The sequence below is a fragment of the Triplophysa dalaica genome, chromosome 8 (genome assembly GCF_015846415.1).
Source record: "Triplophysa dalaica isolate WHDGS20190420 chromosome 8, ASM1584641v1, whole genome shotgun sequence".
Taxonomy (NCBI): Eukaryota; Metazoa; Chordata; class Actinopteri; order Cypriniformes; family Nemacheilidae; genus Triplophysa; species Triplophysa dalaica.
Window position 1 is genome coordinate 11,424,074 of NC_079549.1, and position 20,662 is coordinate 11,444,735.

A 20,662-nucleotide genomic window follows, 5' to 3' on the forward strand; every position below is an offset into this window, starting at 1 on the left:
GCGGAGACACTGGCACATCTGTATTTGACTTTAAAAAGCGCATTTCCTTATTCTATTAAGATCAAAAGTAACTCTTTATGTCAAACGAACAGATGTGAAATTTTCACCCACATTTTGTCTATGCTCGTGCTTTTCTGATTTGATACTTTATCGTGTCACAAAGTGTCGTCCTCTCTAGAATGTAGATGGCTAAATGTGAATGAAGTTCAGTCTTGCATAACTTTTGCATAAATCTGTATACCATAACTCTTGATTTGATCTGTTTTGAATGTTCTCCCATTTTTTAGGTCTTAATGTGTGTATGAGCGGTAGTGCCACATCTTGTGAGGAATGTCTTCTTATTCACCCGAGCTGCGCCTGGTGCGCGCAAGAGGTGTGTGCACGCGCTTGTCTGATATTAGTCGTTTCAAACATACTAAACTGTCAACCCAGACAGCACAGTTTTAGACATCATATGCGTGTTCAATTGCTGTCTAGGTCGACAGTCCATTAAATCTCTAGTTAGTCATTCTAATACACTTTAATAAACTGGAGCTGGATGTCGACAGATTGCTGAAAGCTTTTTTCCTGATTCAGGACTTTGGACAAGCGAGAACCTTCACCTCACGATGTGACTTTAGCCAGAATTTACTCAAAAGAAGGTGTGATGCACCTTTCATAGAGAATCCGAAGAGTAGCAAAACTCTCCTGAAGAGCAAACCCCTAAGTTCCAAGCAGTCCGGGTCGACCCAGTATGATGTCGTCCAGATATATCCACAGAAGATCTCGCTCAGCTTAAGGCCTGGTATGCATCTCTCATATCTGCGTACGCTTTGAATTGTCATGTCACTGTTCCAAACCTATAGTTGCATAACCATTGTCTCTTTAAGGTGACCAGACCTCATTTGAGGTACAAGTGCGTCCTGTGCAAGACTACCCTGTGGATTTGTACTATTTGATGGACCTCTCGCTCTCCATGAAGGATGATCTCGACACAATTCGCAACCTGGGCACCAAACTGGCGGAAGAAATGAGGAAACTCACAAGTAACTTCCGTCTTGGGTTCGGCTCTTTTGTGGATAAGAACATATCACCCTTCTCCTACACAGCCCCCAAGTACCAGGACAACCCTTGCAATGGGTAAGCGAGAGATTTCAGCAGTTAGGTGATGTTTCTCACATTCACACATGTATGTGATGGGCTTTCCTGATGACTAAATAGCTGTTGTCTGTAAGCACGCTTAGATATGCACAGAAAATAATTGATTTGAAGGAACGACTACTTGTTTAGATCAGGACACGCAACTCTCATCTGTAGAAGTGAATGTGTGTCTTAAAAAGTTTTCCCTTCCTATAATAAAATATAAACGATTTGATTCTGGAAGCCCTTGGCATGTCATAATTCTAGACTAATTTTGTACAGAATTATGTTACACCTTAAAGGTAAAACCCTAGTTTAGATCAGAGTTAACTGCTTTTAAATCGGAAAGCTTCTAGTAAAGTTGTTATCCCTTTGGTTATCGTGTTGATCTAATGAAATAGTAATATTTTAAAAGTGTGCAAGAACAGACTGATGTCGCAGAGCCATTATTGTGCTTTACAGCCTTTCATGCATCAGTAACCATGTAGGTTATGCACTTAATGCACATGAGTGCATACTGTGCCACAAGTCAAAACAGTCAAAATGTATTTGTGCATGTATCAATGTACTGAGAATATGAATAGATCTCAATGTTTGTTTTCAGCTATAATAAAGCACAATATCTCTGATGATTTTCTGATTATTATAGAATTGTCATAATTTGGTTTTGTTATTATAGATACAAGCTGTTCCCAAACTGTGTCCCCACGTTTGGTTTCCGTCACCTCTTGTCTCTTACGGACAAAGTGGATCGTTTCAACGAAGAAGTGCAAAAGCAGATGGTTTCGCGAAACAGGGACGCACCGGAGGGGGGGTTTGATGCCATTCTGCAGGCTGCTGTGTGTAAGGTAAGCTGTCAGTCAGCATGTGCATACTGCTGCTTCATCACTAAGCATCTTTGACTCCCTCAGCTCCCTAAAGAAAGACCTTTTCTTCTCTTTAAATCTTTCTAGAAAGGAAACTATGGCTCATGATATTGCATGTCTTATTTTTTGTGCTTTGCTATGCATTCCTTATAAGGATGCGATACAGGTGCCGCTCTTAAAGCAACTCACAAATGTTGTATGATGTCATGGACTGTAAAAATATTTGCTCAGGCGGAAATGGCAGAATCACAGGATGTTTGAGTGAGACTGTGTGGCTTGTGCTGCACGAAAGAGCAGAGCTTTGTCCTTTTATTCATTATACATGCATGCTATTTGAGTGCTAGCACTTATTCTAGTTGTTTTGCTGAGACTGGCACTTTTAAAACGCGGGATCATGTTTTCGGTTATTGAGCCATATAAAGGACAAGTAGTATTTTGTATGCTTTGAGGATATTAGAAACAACAAATGTTTTCTCTGTTCATTTTAAATAGTTGTGTGGTTCGACATTAATTTTTTTTTAAGTAAAAATAGTTCAAATAGTCACTAAATTATTTTGATAATTATATTACTTAATGTAGAATATTATATTCTGTTGAAAGTTTCCCTTATTATGTAACATAACTGTACCGTAACAAATCCATCAACTACATGTAGATAGGATATAACTGTGCAATATTTAGCTGATCAACAATAAACAAAATATTAATAATCAGAATGTTGCTTGTAAGCTGCAAGACAAGATATAATTTGATGAAATAAAAAAGTTTGAACTCATGGCAGGAGAAGATTGGCTGGAGGAAGGAAGCCAATCATCTTCTGGTGTTTGCCACGGATGACGTCCCACACTTGGCTTTGGACGGAAAGCTCGGTGGACTCGTGCAGCCTCATGATGGACAGTGTCACCTGAATGACAAGAACGAGTACAGCGCTTCAAACGTAATGGTAAGTGAACATATATTTTATTCAGCAAAACTCCATCACAACTATGTAAATGGCTATAAACCAACCACACCAATGTTACTCTACTATATGAACTAATGTTCTCTGCGAGTTTTTGTTGTTGTTGCTTTTTTCAAGCTGTCTGAACAGTTATAAATGTTTGAGGTAACTGTATGATGACCGCTTGAAAAGTTAAAAGGGAAAATAGCAGGGCAAAGCATTAGTAGCATCTTTGTATGAATTTGCTGTTTAAATGGGAAGCTTTATTTATGCACTTGTTTTTTCTCTTGGATATTCATAAGTCTTTTGGGCTTTAAGGGCATTGATTTTTTTTCATCTTTGTGAAGTGCAAGAACAGATGAAGGGCTCAATTTTCAGTGCATTGTGGGCTTCGTCCAAAGCAACAGAATGTTTCAAGAGTGACCACTCGAATAGCAAGCAAACAAACAAACAAACACTATTTGTAACCAGAATGTTGGTAACCAAACAACATTGGGCCCCATTAAAACATTTCTCAAAATATCTTTTGTGTTTTGCAGCAGAAAGATAATGATACAGGTTAACAAAGTCTCTAGACTGAGTGAAATATTCAATTATCTTCATTTTTGGGTGAACTATTACTTTAAGAGGAAAAAATGTCATTCTGGAGAAAATTTGATTGGACAAAAATCTGTGTAAATAAGATATGAATATTCCATTCCATTTTCTACCGCTTATCCGAACTACCTTGGGTCACGGGGAGCCTGCGCCTATCTCAGGAGTCATCGGGCATCAAGGCAGGATACACCCTGGATGGAGTGAGATATGAATATTTTCTTGGAAAATAAAGACAATTTAACGTAACCAAATTCTTCTAAATATTGACTCTGTCAACAAGTCGGACACTACCTTCAAAGCCACATATCATAACAGGGTTTTTCCTGGCTCAAAATGAGGCTGAGTTGGTGCCATCCTTATTTTGTACACAGACGCACATGAAGGCCTACCGTACTTTTAAGTGGCCCAACCAAACACTTTACATATTAAAACATCAGAAATTAGATGAAAATGACAATTATTAAGTTATATATAACATTACTTTTATTAAACTTAACAGCTTTTTATCGTTTTCAGCCCACAAAAGCCAACTAAATTAACCAGTCTTACTAAATTTGCAAAGCCTATTGACATCCTGCGTTCTCTTGTGGTTTACTGAGCAATGAATGATTTGCAGATTTTTTTACATTCGCTAATGACTGAAAAGTTTCAACAGTTTAAACAAATCTGTTCAATGAGTCATTTGTTTACGAGTCGTTCTGATCTCAATGTGCGTTCATACTGGTATACAGTATATAACGCTGATTCAACAAGCCAACTGCAGAGCTTAAAACATTATGCAATGATGTACACCATGTTCATTTAAGAAATCCTTTAAGAAATTGAACGTATATGGATGCAAAACTAACAATATTCACCATGAAAAACCCTGAAACACAGCAAATATAGCTCCTATTAGCTCTTGTACTGCAACTCTTCAGCGCCTCACTGGGCTGATAACGAAACAGTTGAAACTGCAGTTATAAATGACAGTCTGATTCTGTCTGTTGACAAAATGTGTTTTTTGAGAAGACACCCGACAAAATTTTGGCGAGAGACTGCGACGGCACATATTTGATCACCTCCAATTTTTCTACGCAGGAAAAAAATTGTATTATGGCTGAAATACACAACAAGACTTTTAAAATCTGAACCGTTTTTTTTTTTTACTAGACGTCATTCATTTGCAGACTTTTTGAAAGTTTCAGATAGAAACGTACTAACTGATCAAATCTGCAGACTGGCAATGACTTTCTGCAATAAGTCACGACTGAAAATCTGGGCAAAATTATCGTAGTGTATTCAAGCCTAAAGACGCACTGGATGTGTTCTGTAAAGAACCTTTAATAAATGTAAAATCAAATGTTCACATCACTCATCATTCTTTTTAAAGAAATGCAAACTGGGTTTCTCAGACAGGTTATCGACACTAAATCGTTTAGCTGTACAAAGAGGAAATGGGTGGGAAGGACAGCTGAAATCATGGAGAGGAATCAGAAGAGCAATGACTTCCTTTCCCAAACATCTCACAGAAATGCTGCAACTGGGAGTAAATGAACTTCTTACTGACAGACATTGATGCATCTCTTTACAGGACTATCCGTCACTAGCTCTACTGGGAGAAAAACTGGCAGAAAATAACATTTTCCTCATCTTTGCAGTGACCAAAAGACACTATGTTCTTTACAAGGTATCTTACAGTACCTTCATTATAAGCCAGAGCTCTGTGTAACTTTGTTTGCTAGTGGCTCTAATACGTATTTTGTTCTGTTTTCTCTGATCTTTGAATTTCTACCCATAGAACCTAACTGCTTTGATTCCTGGGACTACAGTGGAAATTCAGGACCAAGACTCTAAAAATATAATTCAGCTAATTGTCAATGCATACAATGTAAGTCCTTTTGTGAACATATTTCTGTTACTATTTTATTAATATAGCATTTTTTGCATTCCAGCTTTCTTGCAATTTTTCTCTTTAATAAACAGCAGTAGATAATAGTTTCTTCTCGTCTTTTTGACCCAACGGCTTTCTTTTCATGCTTCTCTAACCTGTAACTGTGTAGTATGCACCTCTCAGGGTTCAAGGTTGACGCCTACTATGATGTATAGTGATGAATGCATGGAGAGCAATGTGTTGAGCACATGAAGGGTCATTCAGCTGTCACAGATGTTTGCTTTTAACACAGGACTGTGAACAGCCCAGTAAAATATATAAATGAGCAGCAAACCTTCTCTAGTTAATGTGACCACCACATGAAGCATCTTTATATTGAGAGTCTAAGTTTAGTGGAGTACAGGCTAAACTGTGACTAAACTATGATCACTTGCTTACATAAGCAACTAAAATAAGGTATTTCCTGTGTTTTAGTCAATGTGGAAATTGCAGATCTTATTAATATGTCTGCCTACAATCACACTAAACTTTGTAATCTGGTATTTGTAGATAATGATGAAGCAATCAGATACTCTGTGTTTCTTGCTGTATTAAAAAACTTTGCTCCAGGAAATGTGCTGGAATGTTGTTTTGGGGCTGTAGTTGTTTTTTCTGTCACACATGTGTGGACCTTGTGCTTTTTTGTAGCTGGGACATTTTTACCCTTTAATGAAGAAGGACCAATATGTTGTAAAAAAATCATTGCAAATGTTTTTATTTATATAGGATCTGCTGGATATTGGCCACAAGATTTTGCCAGGACAGTAAAACCTGATAGAATAGAGATATTTCATGTTTTTTTATACCAAGTATTTCCTAGACGTTGGAATAATATCTTAAGTATTTTCTAAACTGTTTCCAGTGAATGTTAGAAAACTGACTTTTGTTCTTTGTTTTTGTCGTTTCTGTTCATTTAGAACATCAGGTCAAAAGTTGAGCTGAGCGTTTGGGATCATCCTGAAGATCTTAATCTGGCCTTCACTGCCACCTGCCAAGACGGGCGACCCCTGCCTGGCCTCCGCAAGTGTGCTGACCTCAAGATTGGTGACACTGTTCGTATTCAATACTTATGAAATCTTGCATGCGGTTTTTTTACATTTCAAAATCTCAACCACACCTAATCCTGTCTGAGCTTGGATTGTATGATGATAGCCCGTTTTAAAATGATGATGATATGCATGTTATTTTTGTATTACTTAATTTGGTTTTTCTTTGCCCCTTTGATGGGAAAAATTTACATGAATGGCCTTATTCGTGCATATGTTGCAAATTTCAGGAACAAGTGGCAGATTTCACTATTATTCAGGAAGTGAAAGAGGATGATGGAGAAAGAGAAGAGAGAATGTCAGATTTATATTAGGGCATTAGCTTGGCTTAAATTTAACGGCATCTATCTGTGATGTTTCGAACTGCTACCAACAGTTCACTCCACTCCTTCCCTGTGAAAGCACTACGTTGGCTGACACGAGTCTTAAGATGTCGTCAGTAGGGCTGTCAACGTTTACGCATGCAATACATTTTTTTCAGATTACATGTTAAAATATTAAACGTCATTAACGCAACATCCTTTTTTCTCTCATCATTGTCTAGCGTTACATTATATTATCACAATTATTTATTTATTCATTTAAAGACTTCGTGTAGTGCAGTGACGTCATGTGCAAACAACCTATAGATCCTCCAAAAAAGTACATATTGGACCTTTTAAATGGAGTTTCATACAAGGGACAAAAAATCTGATTAATACCAGAAACTGATGAATTTGAACCAGAAAAACGATGCAATCAAATGCATCAAACTAAAACAGCCTCTATCCACATGTTTAGAAATGCAGTTGTTCCTATGATGGAAAGGCATATAAGCATTGTCTGTTTAGAAGTTTTATGGACTTTTAGATAAAGTCTGTAAGTTCTCAGTGTTCCCGTAGGTTCTTTAGTCCATTATCATTGGAGCTGTTTATTATCAAACTTTCACAGAACTACTTTTTTCGTGTCCCCATGCAGTTCGCTGACCCTTAGAGATTCGACCAGATCTCTTCAGTATCTGCTTTAATGTTTCCTTTCCGCCTAATTAAATGTAGAGATGGATCATCCCGGGAGAGAGGAGGGGTAGAACTAAATAACCACAATAAATAGAGAAGCCCCATTTTTCTCAGCCCGATCCAATATCCACGAGGGGAATTGTCAAACCGTGCTCAAGTGCCAGTCTTTCCTTTGGAGGGGGGCACAACCCAAGCAGAATCCCATGTGTCACTCACAGTTCTCCAGCTGGCTCTCGCAGGAGTCGGCCACTGAATTTCAATGGCCTCGCACAATAGCACAGAGTTCTTTTTGGGTGAGGAACTGTGGAAAAACAGGGTCCTTAGATACAGAGCGTTAGCCTGGACTCTAAAGTTAAGCTTAGATTCCTTTCACAGAAGCAGGATTCAGACCCCTCGAGACTACTCAAATATCCTATACATATCAGGTTAGGCTAATCCTATATTAAGTTGGCTGATGTCCCAGGAAGCATCAGTTTAATTTTGGATGGACTTGGATTGGTTTGTAAAGTCTTGCTTGCTGTTGTGTATGAACAGAATGTGATGTTTATGCAAATTTGTAGAAGTAATTTAAATTTCTTTACCATTCACTGATGAATTCGCAAAGAATGAATACTGGCCACGGATAGTGGTGTTTATTTGCATGTACTGTTTGGGTTCATTTAGCATTCAATTCACTGAAATAATTATGCAAATCAGGTTGTGGAGAATGCTGCCGAGAACCAAGCTCTGGATTACATTGCCGGGACAGCATCGCTCTATCATTCCAGACACATGAGTTTACTATTTAAAAAGCTGCTTGCCTTGTTGTTGCTGGGATAATAATCATTTGGCATTACAAAACACTGTTTATGACTAGCATGCAGTTAAGTTGTATTTTTGCCGAAGGCAGCTTGTGTCCATGTTATTATCCACAATTAGCATTATAGCATTCTTGCATGCTCAAACACATAGTCAGTAAAGCTCCATCCACCGGTCACTTCGTTCATTGTCGCCCAATTCAGAAGTTTTGCTGCTCTTTAAGAAACGTCCAGTTAAAAGGCCCATAGTATAACAGTTTGGGAAAATGAGAATATACTCCACCTTCTTTTTTTCCAACCATTTTCTGGTTGTGTCTGTTCTGCCTTCATCTTACCAGTGCCATATCCTCGTGACTCACATGCCTTCTTAATCAAATTCAGGAATTACTTCTGTACTGACCCATCCCTCACTCCTCCCTTCTGGCTTTCACCCTCCTGTGACCAAACACTGTCCCGCATGTGTGGTTATGTCGTGTTGAGAATGAAATGTGTAGATTGTATGGGTATCATTTTGAAAAAAACATTTTTGATCTCATTGTGACAAATTTAAAAAGTGAGTGCTCAACAATGAGTATTTTTAAAGCAGAAAAAATATATATAAAGTTGGCTTAATATGGCACGAATACGTGTTTTTCTGTGTCTTTGGTGTTTTACAAGTTGCCCATGCATGTATTAAGGGGGTCGCACACCGGATGCGGAAGCGGCTCGTAGTTGAAATGAAAAACCATGTCAGTTTGTGGTATAATTTGACTAAGAAAGCCGAAAAGTAAGGTGGGCGTACATGTCAGTACATTTGCTTTGGAACCTGACATTCCAAATATGGTAGGAGGCGTTACATTTCCGTCACACAGTTGCAGTAATCGACCAATCACTGCGCACTGGTTAGCTGGCCAATCATAGCACACCTCGCTTTTCAGAGCGATGAGTTTAGTAAAAAAATCTGCGCATTTCAGAGAGGCGGGGCAAAGAGGAGATACAAACATGCAGTGTATGTGGAAAATACAGCGTTTTTAACCCTAAATCGTGTATACACATTGCATTACAATTAAAACAAACTATGATATTCATTTTAGCTCTGTCATATCACCCCTTTAACAATGCTCTAAAAATATAGATCATTTATTATTAGATTCTCACAAACCTTGGACATTTCGAGTTTATTTGCAAAAACAGATTATAAATTAGGATTATTATTTGTGATTAGAGTTAATATAATAGCTCTGCAGTTTGATTGATATTAATAGGAATGCACATTAAAAAACATAATTTTTGTTGAGTTGGCCAAATCCAGCGTTTGGATGTGACATTTTAAGTTATTGATGTGACATAATAAAAGTCAGAGAATGTATCTATTACAAGTTTACTGAACCATTTTTTTTTATATTTTCCTAAACCATTGTTGATAGAGTTAGAGTAAAATATTAGTATATGCAAAAGTTTTGGAAATAAACATGTGTAATGGATGTGACGAAAAAGGACAAAAAACTTTGTTGGATTTCTGTGAATTAAAATCCACAAACCTGTGGCAATTATCCCCAACAAATGGAGAAGGGATTCTTATTCATAGAACATAAAATAGTTACTTTATTTGCCTATTTATATGGAATATGGAGCGTTATGGGTGTGACAATCCTGAAAATGGCACTTACCAGACTATGGTAAATCATGCATTTACTGTAAAATAAAACGCATAGGTATTTGAACCAAATCCTTCGTTGAAACCAACCTTTCAACATCAGAATGACCTGCTGTGGCCCAGAGTTCAGCTTTGAGAGGGAGGGCTCACTGACCTGAAATGTTACTTTAAAGTTTTCAGGCTCAACATGTCCGGCTTTGTCTTCTCCCCTGGGCTCTTCTGGATTAAAGAACAACCAGGCTACATGTTTTAAAGGTGTCATGTTCTCTGCTCCTGAGAGGTCACAGATGAAGTTTGTTCCTTGAGAAATGATTGAAAAACTGCTGATTGTGTGTTTCCCTTTAGTTCACCAGAAACTAATTTCTTTTTCAATGCTAAACTACGCGACACAGATCAAGCATTGGATTAATAAATGGTGTAGTTATCCTTAAGTATTGCATGGATTTTAGCAGTCTGGGCTAGATGAAGCCTATAATATTTGTGCAGTTTTCATAAGGATAGAGGCTTATGATGCTTATGATTTATCTTGTTTAAAAAAAAAATGGGCTGTAATAATTCATTTATTTATTGTTAATATATGTTGTTTTGTCTTTAAGGTCTCCTTCAACGTCACTGTCGATGCCCGAGGATGCCCCCCAAAAGGCACCCGGAAGAGTTTCAGCATCAGGCCAGTTGGCTTCAAAGACCGTCTGGAGGTCTCTGTGGATTACCACTGCGACTGCAGCTGCACACGTTACACGACATTCAACAGTAGCCGCTGCAGCTCCGCCGGCACCTACAGCTGTGGGATGTGCCACTGCGAGCCCGGCTACCTCGGAGCACGCTGCGAATGCGAGGAGGGCAAGGTCGACCACCAGCAACTCAGCTCCTGCCGTGAAGCCGAGGGCAAGCAGGTGTGCAGCGGCCGGGGAGAGTGCAGCTGTAAGCAGTGCCTGTGCTACGAGTCAGAGTTCGGCAAAATCTACGGGGCCTTCTGCGAATGTGACGACTTCTCCTGTGCCCGACACAGGGGAATACTGTGCTCAGGTAAGAGGAGTGTGCAGAATATGAGTTTGGCTTGCCTTTGGTTTGGCTTGCCTATAGGGCTCTTAAATGAGCTGCAGCATTTGTACGTGGTGTCTTTTGGATCAGATCTTGCTGAAGAGCTTTTGGCTGCCTACCCATCTCTACTGTGCCACAGTGAAGGCTTTGTAACCGGCTGCATTTCGTTTATCTACACACACAATGGCTGATCTATGAGTAATAATAACGCTCTGTGTTTTTTTTCTTTAGTCGGCAGGAACTGCCTGTCTAGCATAAAATAGCCGTTTGTTGGGAACAGGCAGCCTGTAGTCCTTTAGTCTTGGAGAGCTGTAGTGACATGGGTTGAGCTGAGAATATGGCCTATCCCAGCCATGGAAAACTCCATAATGAGTTCTTAATGAATCTGAACAATTATACAATTGCACCACTTTGCTATGCTGAATTAACAGGAACAATTCTTGTAAACTTGCTATTAATGGCTGTGGGAAAAGGCAACCGTTTTGATGAGCGAGTTCTCTGCAGGATTCATTCACTTGTTAAGGGCCTTGTAAACGTGCTTTGTGGCATTTTGATTTGGCCATGCTCGGTGAGAGCTGCTTGTTATACAGATTGAGTTACAGGGTTTGCGATGGGATTTAATTGTAGCGAGGAATTCAGTAGCTTGTGGTGTTCCTGGGCTGGCGTTTATCAGGAGAGCACAAACATCTTAAATCAACAGATTTCAGATGATTGGAGGGTTCAGGAAACCATGAAACAATATTAACACAGTTACTATTGGTGCTGGAAAGTAAGACCCACTCTTAAAAAAAAGTTAATGTTAGTAGTGTACTGACATTTGTTTTTCCCAAGATTTCTTTGATATTAAAGAGATTTAAAAAATGTTGGTAACACTTTAAGATAGGTTTGTACGTTGTTAATACATTAGTTGAGCAACTACGTTTCAACAATTATCTTTTTTTATCTTTGTTAATGCAAGTACAATGAAGTTAGTTCACTGTGTTGAACTGATTCCAGTCCCCGATTCTGATTGGTCAATAGCTCTTCTTTATTCGCAGTGAAGCACAGACCACTTCACCTCATAATTCTGTTGCTGCGTCCCAATTCGCCTACTTCTAGTATGCACTAAAAGTATGTACTGTTTTTGTAATGGGAAAAGAGAAGTATTTTAGCGCGGAGCAAAACTGTATACTATGCACCAATTGGGACATAATAATGCAAAACTAAAGTGGCCGTTGTTGCCTGGACGACACTGTGATCATGAACAGTCACAAGCATCAAAATACATCTCTTCTTTGCATTTGAAGTATTTATTTATTCATTATTTCATATGTATTGTTTACTGTATACTTAACCCTAGCAACCCATCTAGGCAACATAAAAGTTCTGTTGCTGTTTACAGTCAATCAGGAACAATTTAATTAGTGATTTTACTTTTTGAAAGTTGCATTGATATTTATGATTAAATATTCGTATTATAGGCACTTGAGGCTGATGCTTTTTTGTGAAAAAGTCATGGCTGAAGGGCGTTGTTATGTACGTCTGGTTTTATTTGAGGAATGTCTGCATTCATCACAAACAAGATAATAAAATATTACAAATTATTTTATATCCAGTATTTTTTTCATGAGGTAAGTAGCCATATAATACGCTTGATAATGTACAGCCAGACCCTTTTCTGAAGCTGATACAAAAACCTTTTTGTCATAATTATTATTCTCAAAATCCTTCATTCTCGTTTTCTTCAATCTTCCTACAGTGTTTAAATGTTGGGTTTATGAGGATGTAGGCTTGTTTGCTCTGCTGTGAGGTGTGTAAACATGACCCCACTAAAGATCAGAAGGAAGAAGCATTGAAAAAGTAACACAGTCCCTTGGGGGTGGCAGTGTTTCCTGCAGGATTTTGAGACACAATGGCGCTGGTGACGTCACAACGCTAATTAGCATATTTATGACGTAATAATGTCGTCTTTGCGTTTGGTCTAGTTTTGGCACCTGAAATCTGTTTCGCTTCTTCTCTTTGAACACGTTACATTTGTATTTTAACACAACTGAATGCTAGTATTTTCACATATTATCTGTTCTGTTGTCAGACGAGTATAAAATAGTGACAAAACACGACCCAATAACATCTCGTGTTTAATCCAACCAGCTGTTACTTTAACTGCTGCTAAAATCCTGATTTTTAAACGTTGTCTGACAAATTCACCATGCATTTCCTTTGAAGAGTGGATATATGAGGTCATTTTGGATTAATAACTTGTTTGTCTAACACAGCGCATATCCTTTATTGCTGAGTTGCTGTTCTCATCAATGTGTTGCTGTGTTATGAGCGCTTTTTTTTGTGAGCGTTTTATTGTAGATTGCGTATAGTGCAGACTACACAATAATAGGCTATATTGTTATGAGAAGCATAAACATGTTTTGGTTCGTTTCGAATCCACCCTAGTCTAAATAATGAATGGGAAACACTGGGGTGGAGCTTCTGAGCTTCATCCTGTGCCTGTTTATTACAGGCTTACTGGGATTTGTGAGCGTGTCATTATGGGCTCGCACTGTCCCTATAGAACCGCATCCGGGTGCATTTGACACCTGGTTCGATTGACCAGTGTAAGTGAAAGCATTATGTCAATTATGCAACTTTTTATATTCCTCCCTGAAGTTCAGCTGTCACCGTAAAAGACATCTAATACACACAGCACTATTATGTAAGGATGTAATATTATCGATAATGTGTTGTCGCAATAGCAACACTTGTCTTAATATTATCGTGGTCACATGACTTTATGAAACGATAGTTTGGACTTATAATTAGAGGATGTTAGAAAAGATAATAGAAGCTGCCATTGGCAAGGTCCATTCGGTGCAATTATTTTATTTTATAAAAAGGATTTTTAGGTCATTTGACCAATCTCATACCAATAACTCATATCTCCAGGGTTTTTCCTGCATAGAGAAATGGGAGGCGGCCGCCTCCGTCAAATGCAGTGCCGCCTCAGGCTCTCTGCAAAATTATGTCGGGTGTCTTCACAAGAAATTCTGCGTGCATATTACAGACTGTCATTTGTAAGTGCAGTTGCAACATTACGGCACATTGGAGTCGCTGTTTCGTTGTCAGCACACTGAGGCGCTAAAAAGAGTTGCAGAACTAGAGCCAGCCTGTATTTCACGTATGTTTAATTTCTTTAATTTCTTAAATCGGCGTATACTGTACACGGCAAGTTCGCCTGTATGAACGTACATTGTGTTCAGAACGAGTCGGGTGCATACGAATGACTCATTTGAACCGGTTCATTAAAACTATTGAACTTTTCAGTCCCTAGTGAATACCAGAGATCATTAAATCATTCAAAGTCAACCACAGAGAATGCAAGATGTGAATGAGCTTTACTCATTTAGAAAGACATTTTGGGGCAGGAAAACGGTTATGCTTGGAGGATAAAGAAAAGAGGATGCTTATGGCATGTTTCCAAGTCATCATTTGTCATTTAAAATACTGCGATAAATAACGTACCATGGCATTCAAACCGAGGTATTTTCGTAAAGTGAGATTTTTACATCCATTAAAGGCAGGCGTGTGTCACCGTGGCACAAACTACTCCACATATAAGGTTTGTCAAACATATTGCAAAGTAAAATGACTTTGTAAAATGTGGTGTTTTGGAATGTGGTCTAAAAATACTTAACGTTACATATATAGGGAAACATAATATACAACTTAAAAGTCATTTTTTCATGTAAACACTGCTTAACAACTACCAATAGACCTGTGATTATTATTGTGTCTCTGTAGCATAACCCTTTGTTCATACACCTGGAGTAAACAAACTCTTTGTTTTTCCTCAGTTTCAATAGAGACACCATTTGAAACTGCTTTCTAGACTGAACTCTTATTAACCCATCACTGTTATGAGAAATATCCAGTGCTTCACTGCCTGCTTTTACCCAAAATAGTTGTTTTATAGTAGCGCAAAATTAATGGAGACAACATGTGGAGACCATTGTTAGACAATGGATCAAAGATCCCATTGTGTCTTTTGTAATATGAGATTGTACAGAAACAGAGAAAAAACTTCTGATGGGTGTGGAGAACAGCATCTTCTACTTAGTGTTGTTGAGTATTACAGCTCTGCCTGTCTGTGGATGAAGGAGAAGCTTTGTCTTGTCAGTAAAATATTTCTGTCTCAGCTGTGTATCGAGGTTCAGGCGATACTACCAAGGCCTTGCTCGTGCTGATAGCTGCTTGAAGGTCAAAGTCCTGGAATCTGACGACTGATAAGAGGCCTGTGCAAGACAGCCTGACTACTCAAGCCAAGCCTTTTGAATATGCGTTGTTTTTCTGGAGACCTCTGTATTGTAGTGCTGAACATCTGCTGCTGATTTTTGCTCTCCAGCCGCTCAACACTCAGAGCCAGAAATACAGTGACTCCAGACTTTTTGTGTAAATTCTCAACATTGTTTTTCATGTTAGTGCAGTTAACAACAAGCACGCATACATTTGTTTTTAATGGCATGTAGCGCTAGAAAGTAAATAAAAAAATTGAGTTGTGTGGATTACTTTTCTGGGTCATGATTTTTCACATCAACTTATTAAGGTACTAACACAGTACAGACAAGAATTGGAGCTGGTTTAGTGCATGAGCTTTGACGCATACAGCTATGGCGTGCAAGTGGGCAATACACGTTTAAAGGGACAGTTCACCCAAAAATGAAATTTCTGTCTTTTATTCTTGTCATTTCATACCTGTATGACCTACTTTCTTCTGCAGAGAACAAAAGAAGATAGTTTGAAGAATGTTGGCAACCAAAAACCGATGTTCACTATTGACTTCTGTTGTATCGACACAAAACAGCAAGTCAATGAGGACCAAGGAAATATATACTTTTGTGTTCTGCAGAAATAAAGCCGTACATGTTTGGAACATCTCAAAGGTGATTAAATGATCAGTATTTTCATTTTTGGGTGAGCTATCACTTTAAGCCATAAGAAAATCCCATACACCCTAAAACTAATATCACCATCTAATATGTTAGGAATTATCTTTGGTATTTTTGATGATGGTTTATTAAATTTGCAATCCATCTGGGCAGTATTGATAGACACGTTGTAATTTTCAGAGCTTTTTCAGATGTAAGCTCAGTTGAGCATTGAGCACATGGAGCAAATTAAATGATGTATGTTGAATACCAAACATATGCTGTAAATCAGGCCAGAATCTGGTTCTGTTTAGTTCTTGGAAAAATACACATAATCTGTCAACCCATCTTTGTAATGTACACAGACCATGAGTCGTGCATTGACGTCTCTCTGAGTGTCTTTTTCCACACCCCTGCATCCTCTCATACCGCAGTAAATGACCTCATCACCTGGCAACATTTCTGAAGTAAACAAATAGAAAAATCTAAAATGCTTAACTGCCTGGAATGATTCGGGGGTGTTCAAGTGTTGGATGATAACATGCAAAGACTAAACATACTATACACAGTTTATTCAAAGCTTGACAACTTACCAGTTCATAACAGTATATGTAACAGAAAATATTTGTAAATGTCATTCGCAAAGGTTTAAAAACAACCTCATATACTGCATTGGCCCGATGACAGTCCTATCCAATGACCTGAAACTCTCTCACACTAGTCCAGGCCATTGTTGTTGAGCCCTGTGATGAGGGCAATGCTCTAGTGTTGGACTTACAAAAGAGCAGTCAAGAACAATAACCAAAACACAGTCTATATTGGGCATTGTTCATGCTCTGATCTGTCTGTTGTTTTATAACAGGAGCACATTTGCCAGCAAAATCTAGTTTGCCTCTATAGAGGCTGCCTTTGTCAGAAAGTTTATGGACTCTTTAGCTTTTAATAACCTGTAGAGTTTTCAGGCCTGACTCAATCTCTCAGATGTGCTCTGTCAGCAAAATGAAAGGCTCAGTTGTACAAACCCTGTCCGGATGGAAAGTGTGTGATCCAGGGCTTCAGGGATATGGATTAGCATTCTAAATAACTAAATTGACTTCCACGGTTCCTCTATCTCAGTGGTTCTCAAACTGTGGTACGCTAATAATCTAATAGAAAGTAAACAAGAAAGATTTCCTTAAAACAGACCCTAGAATCACCACCTTATAACACACCTGTCACATTTATGATATGATCTCTAGATATCTGTTTGTTATATACAGCTGTTCCTGTATTGAATAAAAAATGTGAATAAAAGTGTTTGTATTATTAATAATAAATTAGAATTGGAAGACGAGGTGCATATAATCATGAGGCAAGTAAAGATTCACAGCTCTTCTATTAATCTGAGTGATTTTCTATAGCGGTCATTATGTGGTACTGGGCACACCTTTTATTAATGGTGGTACTTGAGATGAAAAGTTTGAGAACCACTGCTCTATATTATGAATCTTCTAGGTCTTGACAGAGTCAGGCCCTTTCACTCTTTACACACCAGACCTTTACACAAAATATTTTAAAAACATTGCGTACTTAAAAGGGATAGTTCACATTCAAAATGTAAAATCTGTCATTATTTGCTCGCCTTCTATTCATTTCAAGCCTGTATGACTTACTTCTGCAGAACACAAAAGAAGATATTTTGAGAAAACCATTGGTCCACATTGACTTATGACGTATTGGTTGTGTTGCATACACTGCAAACATTACTTTCTTACTTAGTATTTTTTTCCAGTGCAAATGTCAAAAAAATCTTGAATAAAGATGCATTTTCTTTGAGCAAAATTATCTAAGAAAATAAATCTTGTTTTTAGACCAAAAAAATATGTTCAGTGAATATTTGCTTAAAACAAGCAAAAAATTAAAATAATTCTGAATTGAAGTTTACCTTTCTCTTTGTCACTAAATTCAATATTATTTTTCTACCTCTTTAGCAGAATTTTTGGTTGTTTACGCACAAATTCACTGTAATTCCATATTTATTTTCATTTTGCTCATCAAGAAAATGCATCTTGATTTAAGAATGTTTAGGCATTTGTACTGGATAAAAGACAAAAATACTAAGAAAACAATGTTTTGCAGTGTACAATAGAAGTCAGGGTAACACTTTAGTATAGGAACCAACTCTGACTATTAACTATTTGCCTATTAGATGCCTATTTTTAGCATATTGGCCGTTTATTAGTACTTATAAAGCCCTTATTCAACATGACCATATTCTACTTTCCTGATCCTACCTAATACCTAAACCTAAAAACTACCTTAGTAACTATTAATAAGCAACACATTCATAGTTTTCTTAGGCAAAAGTCATAGTTAATGTTATATTTATACCGAGAATTGGACCTTAAACTAAAGTGAGACCGAAGTCAGATATTTTAAAAAAGATCTTCTTTTGTGTTCTGTAGAAGAAAATCACACAGGATACGTGAATGATGACAGAATTTCAATTTGGAAGTTGAACTTCCATTATTATTATTTATCAATTAATATTGAATGCAGTAATATACCATTTTAAAAAGATGTTTTATGTATCAAGTCTCATCCCTCTGATCATGATAGAAAGTGGGATGCTAGTTAAAATTGCTTAAGAAGGCAGTTTTGCTGAAGTTTGTATGGATTTAAGATGTTTTCTGCATGTCAGACATGATTCATGAAGAAGGTCAAATCTCAGTGACACTAACAGGAGGAAATTACACTTGGAGGAAATTATTTTGAAATTATTTTTGTTTCCTTTTACATGCTTCTCGTTTTATAATCAGATCCCTACAATGAGGTCCAAACCTCTGAGACCAAAATTGTACTTGGAAAAACATATACATGAATTTGAGATTTTTCAGATTCCAGATTTTTATATTTATTTGGCGTTAATGACAGCATGCTTTTAAATAAATAGAATGTTTTAGTATTTCTGGATGCTTTTCAATGCATCTGCAGATTCACCAGCAGATGGATCATCACATTAAGTCCTGCAGTGTCATCACTGCTTCAAAACAAACCTCAGCTGTCTGTCTCTGTATGTTTTGCTCCAGGCCTGCAAAAACACACCAAAGCATGTAATGGAAAGGCAGTTCATCTTCATCTGGTTGCTTTTAAAATTTGTCTTAAACTGACCACATTGCTACAATGGAGTGACTGTCTCTGGAGCTTCAGGACTGGCTCTGGTCAATAGATTGTGATGGGGTGACGCTTTTTCCATGCCTGTTCCTGTTTGGCAGATGCTGGGCATTTTGTTGTTATTTATATTTCACAACCTAGTAAGATATTTTGGTGACATCCTGACCGAAATCAATAAGGATTGCTGGTCTGCAATTTTGCATGTTGTACTCCGTCTGGTATGTCATGTGCATGCATGGATGTAGGTCAAAGTAAAGATCAGCGATGAGTCAAATTCTCTGTATCCTTATGGGCACAAATTCTGTGTTTGCAGATCTTGTTAGTATTTTCAGCCAAACAGTGAACATTCAATAATTCTCTCCCTGACTTTGTTGTTAAACAGCTGGGATTACTGATTCGTTGTTATTTACACAGCAAATCTGTTTTGCTTTTTTATTGTGGAGGCTGCAAGACTAGACAATTTTAATTTATTCTCCGATCCCATTTTTGTATAGTACATGTACTAAAAAATCATGGAGCCCCACCTCCTCATTGGCCTGTTTTTAGTAGAAACATTCAGTACGACTGTGTTTGACCTTGGTGTCCTTTGTGTTATCTGTTGATGTGTTTGTGTTGTGTCTCTATTATTTGTGCTGTGGTCCGTATCACATTACATGGAGCTGAAACTATTTGTTTGTTCATTAACATTTTGCAAACTAGCTTTTATTATTTTGAATCACTTTTTCTACAAAACAGATGCATTAATAGTGCCTTGAATCCCACCCTTAGGGCTGTCAAATGGATTAATGGAATCCAGAATAAAAGTTTTTGTTTACATAATATATGTCTTTGTACTGTGCTTATTCATTTTGTATTTATACACATGCACATACATGTATACATATTTAAGAAATATTTGCGTGTATTTACTTATATTTACAAATATTTTAAAGTGTATAAAAATGTTTATAAGTTTGTATATTTATCTTAAATATATGCGTGTATGTTTGTGTTTATTAATAGAAAATTGATATGCACATTACAAAGACATATACTATGTAAACATCTACTTTTATTCTGGATGCGATTAGTCACGATAAATCGTGTGACGGCTCTTATTTAAATATACGTTTGTTGTGATGTGACCCACCCCAGGTTAATCATTTTTTTGGTAACACTTTCCTTGAAGCATGTATGTATGTATGATGCATTGTAAAAGTAGTTTTAAAGCATTGTAATGCACCTTTTAATGCATTGTAATGTCTCATAATTTTTTAACTGTAATAACAATTATTTATAACACTTAGCAATTCATTGTAACACTACACATTTTAAATTGTTTATACTTCTTTACAACTACATAGAATGCATTCCAACATACATCATGAAGAATTATATTGCTTTTTACACTTTAATAACTCTTTATAATGCATTATACATACATGGTGTCAAGGAAAGTGTAACAATTTTTTTCTTTCTTTAAAATGAAAGAAAAAGACCACGTAGTCTTTTGTGGTAAATGTTTTGTTCTTGCTTTGAAGACAGTGGAGATAATGAGGGTTTCTCATCAGCACTTTTGAAAATTCCAGGCTGTCTGTGCGACGTCTGATTGGGAAGTGAGAATAAACCCCACAGCAGAACTGTAGTCTGCTGATGCTTTCTCATTGGGTGGAAAAGGAACGGGGC

At 37.4% G+C, this 20,662-nt stretch overlaps 1 protein-coding gene across 1 annotated transcript in view; it reads left to right on the top strand.

Annotated features, from left to right (window-relative positions):
- Positions 1-20,662, top strand: part of itgb5 (integrin, beta 5) — a 30,875-nt gene that overhangs the window by 573 nt on the left and 9,640 nt on the right. Inside the window, exons 2-10 of the mRNA XM_056754797.1 lie at positions 288-373; positions 577-784; positions 870-1,119; positions 1,799-1,967; positions 2,767-2,928; positions 5,096-5,191; positions 5,303-5,392; positions 6,352-6,486; positions 10,505-10,934. Of these exons, the coding sequence (XP_056610775.1) occupies positions 288-373; positions 577-784; positions 870-1,119; positions 1,799-1,967; positions 2,767-2,928; positions 5,096-5,191; positions 5,303-5,392; positions 6,352-6,486; positions 10,505-10,934 (1,626 nt within the window). The remainder of the gene's footprint in view (positions 1-287; positions 374-576; positions 785-869; positions 1,120-1,798; positions 1,968-2,766; positions 2,929-5,095; positions 5,192-5,302; positions 5,393-6,351; positions 6,487-10,504; positions 10,935-20,662) is intronic.